Source organism: Littorina saxatilis, linkage group LG1 (genome assembly GCF_037325665.1).
Source record: "Littorina saxatilis isolate snail1 linkage group LG1, US_GU_Lsax_2.0, whole genome shotgun sequence".
Lineage (NCBI taxonomy): Eukaryota > Metazoa > Mollusca > Gastropoda > Littorinimorpha > Littorinidae > Littorina > Littorina saxatilis.
The window spans coordinates 3,316,678-3,326,677 of record NC_090245.1 but is presented as its reverse complement, the minus strand read 5'-3'; the positions used below and the strand labels follow the sequence as shown (position 1 = coordinate 3,326,677).

The window sequence follows — 10,000 nt, the reverse complement described above, 5'->3', positions numbered from 1 at the left end:
GTCCCTTTTTGTTCAATGTTACAGAAACAAACAAACAGAATCGAATAAGCATGCAACAAAGTTTCCACCATTCTCGAATCATCAGCGTAAAAGAAAAGCTGATACTGGCCCTTTAAACAAAAATACAAACTAAAAATGTTTCAGTCTCTGCAAACCACTCCAAAAAGGAAACAGAAAAAAAGAAGAAAAACGCAGAAAAAAGGCTTTTTGGTGAAGATTGATCACAGGCAGACCAGGGAAAAAGTATTGTCTTGCACCGCAACCCTCCCATAGCGCTTCAATAATTTAGTCGTGGCAAAAACTGCAGTGAACAAGTGCGTTCTGGGTCAGACAGCTCTTTGAAAATCATGAAAAAGGTTGGTCTCGAAATAACATAGGTCTACAGCATCACGACAAGTATTGTTCTACGCCGTAAATTCCACTTGATTTGTGGCTATTCCAGTCCTGCTCTTCAAGGGGGAAGGGGGGGGGTGAGTGGAGGGGGGGGGGGGTGGGGGGGGGGTCATAAAAAGTAATCCGAAGCACAAGCTGGTATTTCGCCATGGTAAAAACTGTAGCTCACGAACGAATGAAATAAACAAATGGCAGCTGGATAAAATAAAAAAATTCCAAAAAATAAAAATTGGTAACTCCAGTGGCTTTTGATGTATTACTATTAATTGATAAAACAATCCAACTCAGTACAGAACGCAGTCAGGCTGTTGGCTTTTGTCTAACTGGGCTAACTGTCTAACTGGGCTAACTGTCTAACTGGGCTAACTGTCTAACTGGGCTAACTGTCTAACTGGGCTAACTGTCTAACTGGGCTAACTGTCTAACTGGGCTAACTGTCTAACTGGGCTAACTGTCTAACTGGGCTAACTGTCTAACTGGGCTAACTGTCTAACTGGGCTAACTGTCTAACTGGGCCAACTGTCTAACTGGGCTAACTGTCTAACTGGGCTAACTGTCTAACTGGGCTAACTGTCTAACTGGGCTAACTGTCTAACTGGGCTAACTGTCTAACTGTCTAACTGTCTAACTGTCTAACTGGACTAACTGTCTAACTGTCTAACTGGGCTAACTGTCTAACTGGGCTAACTGTCCAACTGCTGAACTGGGCTGTCTAACTGGGCTAACTGTCTAACTGGACTAACTGTCTAACTGGGCTAACTGTCTAACTGGGCTAACTGTCTAACTGGGCTAACTGTCTAACTGGGCTAACTGTCTAACTGTCTAACTGTCTAACTGGGCTAACTGTCTAACTGGGCCAACTGTCTAACTGGGCTAACTGTCTAACTGGGCTAACTGTCTAACTGGGCTAACTGTCTAACTGGGCTAACTGTCTAACTGGGCTAACTGTCTAACTGGGCTAACTGTCTAACTGGGCTAACTGTCTAACTGGGCTAACTGTCTAACTGGGCTAACTGTCTAACTGGGCTAACTGTCTAACTGGGCTAACTGTCCAACTGGGGTAACTGTCTAACTGGGCTAACTGTCTAACTGGGCTAACTGTCTAACTGGGCTAACTGTCTAACTGGGCTAACTGTCTAACTGGGCTAACTGTCTAACTGGGCCAACTGTCTAACTGGGCTAACTGTCTAACTGGGCTAACTGTCTAACTGGGCTAACTGTCTAACTGGGCTAACTGTCCAACTGGGCTAACTGTCCAACTGGGCTATCTGTCTAACTGGGCTAACTGTCTAACTGGCTAACTGTCTAACTGGGCTAACTGTCTAACTGGGCTAACTGTCTAACTGGGCTAACTGTCTAACTGTCTAACTGTCTAACTGTCTAACTGTCTAACTGTCTAACTGTCTAACTGTCTAACTGTCTAACTGTCTAACTGTCTAACTGGGCTAACTGTCTAACTGTCTAACTGTCTAACTGTCTAACTGTCTAACTGTCTAACTGGGCTAACTGTCTAACTGGGCTAACTGTCTAACTGGGCTAACTGTCTAACTGGGCTAACTGTCTAACTGGCTAACTGTCTAACTGGGCTAACTGTCTAACTGGGCTAACTGTCTAACTGGGCTAACTGTCTAACTGTCTAACTGGGCTAACTGTCTAACTGGGCTAACTGTCTAACTGTCTAACTGTCTAACTGTCTAACTGTCTAACTGTCTAACTGTCTAACTGTCTAACTGGGCTAACTGTCTAACTGGGCTAACTGTCTAACTGTCTAACTGGGCTAACTGTCTAACTGGGCTAACTGTCTAACTGGGCTAACTGTCCAACTGGGCTAACTGTCCAACTGGGCTATCTGTCTAACTGGGCTAACTGTCTAACTGGGCTAACTGTCTAACTGGGCTAACTGTCCAACTGGGCTAACTGTCCAACTGGGCTATCTGTCTAACTGGGCTAACTGTCTAACTGGGCTAACTGTCTAACTGGGCTAACTGTCTAACTGGGCTAACTGTCCAACTGCTGAACTGGGCTGTCTAACTGGGCTAACTGTCAAGTGGAGGGGCTAACTGTCAAGTGGAGGGGCTAACTGTGTGTAAGTGGAGGGGCTAACTGTGTGTAAGTGGAGGGGCTAACTGTGTGTAAGTGGAGGGGCTAACTGTGTGTAAGTGGAGGGGCTAACTGTCAAGTGGAGGGGCTAACTGTCAAGTGGAGGGGCTAACTGTCAAGTGGAGGGGCGGTCTTTCTCAACCATGTACAAGCTAGGACAGAGTCTAGAGGTATATATATAAAATGCGTTGCACGAGGATAAGAAATGCACGTTTTTAATGCTGAAAATCCCGTTTATTGTAGCTAGGAATGACCCAGCACCAATAGTCCAGGCATCTTAGCCACTTTAGTGAAGGGAACGTTGAAGTGACAATGACTAGGTTTAAAATGTCCCTTATCAGAAAGTTCAACCTCAGTCCTTTGATGTTTATTAAACACATTTTCATATAAAGTTGGCGCTTCATACGGAAAAATGGCTTTGAAATTGACCCAAATCCTTCTTTGGGCTCTGTAAATGTCGTTTGGGGGTATGGTTGTAAAATGGTATCTACTGGTCACCCCAATGTATAAACTGAAAACTCTTTCTGCACCAGAACACGCAGAAAGGATTGTATCTGCCTGATGTCTGATGCTTTTCAAAATCCCCAACCACTAACACCTTCAAAACGGACTTTAACTGACACTGTTGTTTTTCCCTATATAATCCTTACTATTTTTCCGAGACGTCGTCGTGTTGTGTATTTAGCTTGCCACAACCTCATACATGGTCCTAAAAGTTAAAGTTGAAGAAAATACTAAAGATAAATGAAAAAGCTGACGCAGTGTCATTCGCACCGTGAATCCCCCCATGGGAACATACTAAAGTCTGGTTCCAAATAGGCTCAATTTCCTTCTATTTCTTTGTATTTCTGCCTCGTAGGGGTAGGGGTGTTCAAACCAAAGGCACCTTTAAACCAAAATTCAAATCACACATCTTACAATACTAAGACACTCAGCAGTAAAAGGGTGTCTGCTGGTAAAAAATTCCAAACAATCCTAAAAGTACTTCACTACTAAAAGTGCTTTTAAAAAGAGCCGTTATTTTTCCCTCTATATTCAGTATTGTGTTTTCTGCGAACATGTAGTCTATTTAGATGGTTGTCGTGTGCACTTGAGTTGCTAAAGCGTTTTCAGTTGGGCATATGTCGAAAAGCAAAGAATTAGCCCTTTGAAAACCATCAGAACTGTCACACAAAAATAACATTTACCTATCTCACCAACTGACCAAACATAGGGCTTTTCCTTATGTATTATGTATTGTCGTGTTTTTTGTAGCATACTTGTGAAAACAGCCACCACTGTTGTAAATGATACTTTAAAGAGCATTATTTCATTTTTACAGTTGAAGGACAACCTGGACTGCCGTATATTACAGCTGTTTTACAATCAGCCAAAATTTTCTTAACAAACGTATGTTAAGAACAACTCCCATAGTGAAATTGAAGGAAAACAAATTGAAAATCACCCTGCCATAGAGGAGCTAAAGAATCAACAATAAACGACTGCATGGATAGCTTGATGCACGAATGCATTGCGGACATGTTTGTCTCCAACCAAGAGAAAGTTCCAAAAAATCCCTTTTGTGCTTCTTATTATACAGTGACGTCAAAGACAGCCTTTTCTGCTGTTCATACATTCAGGGGTTATGGTTACACTAAACGACGTAGTTGTAGCCATACTGCCATCCAGATTTATTTTTTCCTTGCGAGCAGTCACAGGGTGTTTGTGCTGTCTGCCAACCGTTAGATGACCCCGCCCAAGTCTGTTAAGGGACCGTTTGACCGTTATAGAACGCGTCTTTTTGATTTTTTGGCACAGTTGGAAACGGTTGATTTTTATCCCTACCATTGTTTCCAAACATTATATAGGAATGTTTTGTGAACAACGGATAATAGCCGCTACTCGCATGTGTAGCAAAAGTGAGCGTACATACTCACCCTGGTCGTACAGCCGTTGTCCGTTGCCCGTCTTTATCTGTCTGTACTGAACATTACCTTTGGATATTTCTCCAACGCTATGAAGTGAAGAAACACCAAATGTTGCAAAATGTTGTATGACCCCAAGAGCTCAAAAAAGATACTTGAGAACCTTGACCTTACCATAAGGTCAAGGTCACAGGGAGAATTAATGTGGTCTAAAAACTGCAAAATTTCACATTGTGCCAGTTTTCTGGAAAACAAATTAAAAACAGCGGGCTTAGTTTTGTATGGTATACAAGAAAAAGAAAGCCTTATCTTCTGATACCATTTTGGTTGACCTCGCTTCAATGTCAAGGTCAGAGGAGCCCTTCAAAATTGAATTGTAGACATATTTTGATGTGAGCTTGCCCCTTTAACTTTACTATGGACGCTGAGTGGGGCGTTTGTTAGAATTTCATAGTGAGCCACATCTGGTCACATATCGTTAGGGTCAAGGTCACATTGACCCCTATGAAAAATGTGACCAAGCCGGGTAAAGAAATCCATGTGTCTTGGTAAAAAATCTTAACAAAGCAAAGCCCATGCGACTCTCATGCTTGACCTTTGTCTTAAAGTGACCTTGACCTTCAGGTGACCTTGAAGGTGAAGGTCTAACAACTGAAGCTGGCAAGGACATTGTACACTATTAGAACTGTTTTACAGATTTTTCCTACCAAATTACACATGACCTTTGGCCAAGGTCAAGATCATCAAAGGTCACACATCACAAGGCTATCAATTCAAGACATAGGAAGCATAAACATACTTATTGGCACTTTCTACAAAGAGACATTGTCACTTTTAGTGATTCAATTGCCCGTTTCAGTCACATTTCATAAGGGGCAAAGTGACCTTGACCTTGATGATATGTGACTAAATGTGGCTCAATATCAGTATATAACATGTGCCCCACACAATTATGAAGTTTGAAAGATTTTTTTCATAGTTCAGGGTCAAGGTCACTTCAAAACATGTATACAATTCAACTTTGAAGGACTCCTGTGACCTTGACATTGAAGCGAGGTCAACCAAAATGGTATCAGAAGATAAGGCTTTCTTTTTCTTGTATACCATACAAAACTAAGCCCGCTGTTTTTAATTTGTTTTCCAGAAAACTGGCACAATGTGAAATTTTGCAGTTTTTAGACCACATTCATTCTCCCTGTGACCTTGACCTTAAGGTAAGGTCAAGGTTCTCAAGTATCTTTTTTGAGCTCTTGGGGTCATACAACATTTTGCAACATTTGGTGTTTCTTCACTTCATAGCGTTGGAGAAATATCCAAAGGTAATGTTCAGTACAGACAGATAAAGACGGGCAACGGACAACGGCTGGACGACCAGGGTGAGTATGTACGCTCACTTTTGCTACACATGCGAGTAGCGGCTATTATCCGTTGTTCACAAAACATTCCTATATAATGTTTGGAAACAATGGTAGGGATAAAAATCAACCGTTTCCAACTGTGCCAAAAAATCAAAAAGACGCGTTCTATAACGGTCAAACGGTCCCTTAACAGACTTGGGCGGGGTCATCTAACGGTTGGCAGACAGCACAAACACCCTGTGACTGCTCGCAAGGAAAAAATAAATCTGGATGGTAGTATGGCTACAACTACGTCGTTTAGTGTAACCATAACCCCTGAATGTATGAACAGCAGAAAAGGCTGTCTTTGACGTCACTGTATAATAAGAAGCACAAAATGGATTTTTTGGAACTTTCTCTTGGTTGGAGACAAACATGTCCGCAATGCATTCGTGCATCAAGCTATCCATGCAGTCGTTTATTGTTGATTCTTTAGCTCCTCTATGGCAGGGGGATTTTCAATTTGTTTTCCTTCAATTTCACTATGGGAGTTGTTCTTAACATACGTTTGTTAAGAAAATTTTGGCTGATTGTAAAACAGCTGTAATATACGGCAGTCCAGGTTGTCCTTCAACTGTAAAAATGAAATAATGCTCTTTAAAGTATCATTTACAACAGTGGTGGCTGTTTTCACAAGTATGCTGCAAAAAACACGACAATACATAATACATAAGGAAAAGCCCTATGTTTGGTCAGTTGGTGAGATAGGTAAATGTTATTTTTGTGTGACAGTTCTGATGGTTTTCAAAGGGCTAATTCTTTGCTTTTCGACATATGCCCAACTGAAAACGCTTTAGCAACTCAAGTGCACACGACAACCATCTAAATAGACTACATGTTCGCAGAAAACACAATACTGAATATAGAGGGAAAAATAACGGCTCTTTTTAAAAGCACTTTTAGTAGTGAAGTACTTTTAGGATTGTTTGGAATTTTTTACCAGCAGACACCCTTTTACTGCTGAGTGTCTTAGTATTGTAAGATGTGTGATTTGAATTTTGGTTTAAAGGTGCCTTTGGTTTGAACACCCCTACCCCTACGAGGCAGAAATACAAAGAAATAGAAGGAAATTGAGCCTATTTGGAACCAGACTTTAGTATGTTCCCATGGGGGGATTCACGGTGCGAATGACACTGCGTCAGCTTTTTCATTTATCTTTAGTATTTTCTTCAACTTTAACTTTTAGGACCATGTATGAGGTTGTGGCAAGCTAAATACACAACACGACGACGTCTCGGAAAAATAGTAAGGATTATATAGGGAAAAACAACAGTGTCAGTTAAAGTCCGTTTTGAAGGTGTTAGTGGTTGGGGATTTTGAAAAGCATCAGACATCAGGCAGATACAATCCTTTCTGCGTGTTCTGGTGCAGAAAGAGTTTTCAGTTTATACATTGGGGTGACCAGTAGATACCATTTTACAACCATACCCCCAAACGACATTTACAGAGCCCAAAGAAGGATTTGGGTCAATTTCAAAGCCATTTTTCCGTATGAAGCGCCAACTTTATATGAAAATGTGTTTAATAAACATCAAAGGACTGAGGTTGAACTTTCTGATAAGGGACATTTTAAACCTAGTCATTGTCACTTCAACGTTGTTCTCTAATATGCCTGGACTACAAGTGAACATTGTATTCTGACAGGTCTTCCCGGGGCTTGGGAGCGTCGTTAACAAATTAGAGCCCGCCAAAATGTGACACTAAATAATAATACTGATAATGAGAATACTAACATAGCACAAATCCTAGAATAGTTCTATGCGCGTCACCAGAACCTACTTGAATAAATAATTCTGTACACAATACCAAATAAAATAGTAATACACCTCGAAGTAACCTTCAAATTCCGAAAGCCTGACAAAAACAAAAACAAAATCAAACTGGGCGAGGTTGATCTCACAAAGCCTCCTTCACAAAGATCGCTGCACAAAGCTTTGGTACTGAATGTTCGCTAAAAAGACTCCTTCACAAAGATCGCTGCACAAAGCTTTGGTACTGAATGTTCGGTAAAAAGACTCCTTCACAAAGATCGCTGCACAAAGCTTTGGTACTGAATGTTCGCTAAAAAGACTCCGCAGAATCTTGGCGAAGTCAACCTGGGGCTAAATAGACCAATTCCCAAAATAACTCTGTCGGGTTTGTAAGGGTAGTGAAAGAGTGAATACCCTTGCTTTTTGCTCGGACAAACATTGGAGGGGCCAATCACTAGCGAGGGGTGTGTCGGAAACACGAGGACAGGAGCACGCGTGAAGTAATTTGTCAGAGGAAAAGCAAGGTCAAGGGCATTCACTCTTTCACAACCAATACAAACCCGACGGAGTTATTTTCAAAAAGCGTCAATTAAGGAATGCCTTTAACCATTGCGCACCCCCTGTCTAGAGGGCTGCATGACCGATGTCCATACTGCCGTACCTGCGAGTTGACGTATCGGGCAAACCAGAGTCTCCCTGGGGCGTACTGAAACAGAAGAGAGTGTTACAGATACTGGTCACATGGAATGCGTCATGGTGATGTAGCATTGTTTACTGGTGAGCTCTCTGTGTGCTAACAACAACAGCACGCGCAGAGAGGTCCACAGTAGTGTTAACACAGACAAACAGACACGCACACACACACACACACACACACACACACACACACGAGAGAGAGAGAGAGAGACACACACACACAGCGAGAGAGAGAGAAAGAGAGAGAGAGAGAGGTCCACAGTAGCGTTAACACTGACAGACAGAGAGAGAGAGAGAGAGAGAGAGAGAGAGAGAGAGAGAGAGAGAGAGAGAGAGAGAGCTAGAGAGAGAGAGGAGGTCTAGTGAGGGGGATGACAGAAGGGGTTGGAAGATAGACGAACAGAAGTACGGATGAATAAAATCCAAAGAATATGATATTATACAGGTTGCAGACAACGTGTAGAGCCGTGTGTTTGCCTCAAAGACTGCAGCTAGATAGTTCTGATCGCAGCCCTTGCGAACCCCTTCAATGATTGTCAGAGGTTTTGGCAAAGGTATTCACTCTTCCAAAACTTATACAAACCCGACAGAGTTATTTCCGAAAATCGTCTGTTAGTTGAAGGCCCCCATGAAAAGTGTGTGCAGCCTGGGCCCAACATGTCCTCCCTCGGAACCACAGCTCTCAGTCCATCCCTCAATCAAACCATGAAAAGTGTGTGCAGCCTGGGCCCAACATGTCCTCCCTCGGAACCACAGCTCTCAGTCCATCCCTCAATCAAACCATGAAAAGTGTGTGCAGCCTGGGCCCAACATGTCCTCATACTCGGAACCACAGCTCTCAGTCCATCCCTCAATCTAACCATGAAAAGTGTGTGCAGCCTGGGCCCAACATGTCCTCATACTCGGAACCACAGCTCTCAGTCCATCCCTCAATCTAACCATGAAAAGTGTGTGCAGCCTGGGCCCAACATGTCCTCATACTCGGAACCACAGCTCTCAGTCCATCCCTCAATCTAACCATGAAAAGTGTGTGCAGCCTGGGCCCAACATGTCCTCACTCGGAACCACAGCTCTCAGTCCATCCCTCAATCTAACCATGAAAAGTGTGTGCAGCCTGGGCCCAACATGTCCTCACTCGGAACCACAGCTCTCAGTCCATCCCTCAATCTAACCATGGTTGAAACCCGCCCAGTCCATCCACGTAAAGACCCCTTTCCTGCCTTCCGGTTGACCTCAGCCAGCTGCCACTCCTGAGTCTGCGTCTTATTCTGCACCGCTACACCCCCCCCCCCCCCCCGAAAAAAAAATAACGGAAGAAAAAATTAGCTACCTGAGATTCTTTTCTCTTTTCTGCGAACATCTCTCCCGTCTATCTACATACTTGAAAACAAGAGGCGAAGCCTTCAAGGCTCACGTAAGAAATCGACAAACAGTAACACAAACTCAATCACTCCGTCACACATACACACACACACACACACACACACACACACACACACACACACACACACACACACACAGAAAGAGCATAGGTGAAACTGTGCAAGAAAGCGAGACACTAGATCTAGATCTGTCTGTCTGCATGTAGCCTACTTACAGGGACACGACTGCCAACTAGTCTCGGCCCGCTCAAAATAATAATGACCGAGACTTTCAGTACTTCCTTCGCGTGACGTCTAACCCTCTTACGTCATAATGTGACGTCAATGTAATGTGACGTCTTCAAATGTTAGAGTTTCTACCACAGACATACACACGC

At 42.9% G+C, this 10,000-nt stretch overlaps 1 protein-coding gene across 2 annotated transcripts in view; it reads right to left on the bottom strand.

Annotated features, from left to right (window-relative positions):
• Positions 1–10,000, bottom strand: part of LOC138959449 (uncharacterized protein KIAA0513-like) — a 28,689-nt gene that overhangs the window by 16,713 nt on the left and 1,976 nt on the right. For both annotated transcript variants that reach the window (XR_011453721.1, XM_070330952.1), the window contains exon 2: positions 8,207–8,251. Coding sequence is in view for 1 of the 2 variants with exons in the window: in XM_070330952.1 (XP_070187053.1) it covers positions 8,207–8,251 (45 nt within the window). In the remaining variant the exon portion in view is untranslated. The remainder of the gene's footprint in view (positions 1–8,206; positions 8,252–10,000) is intronic.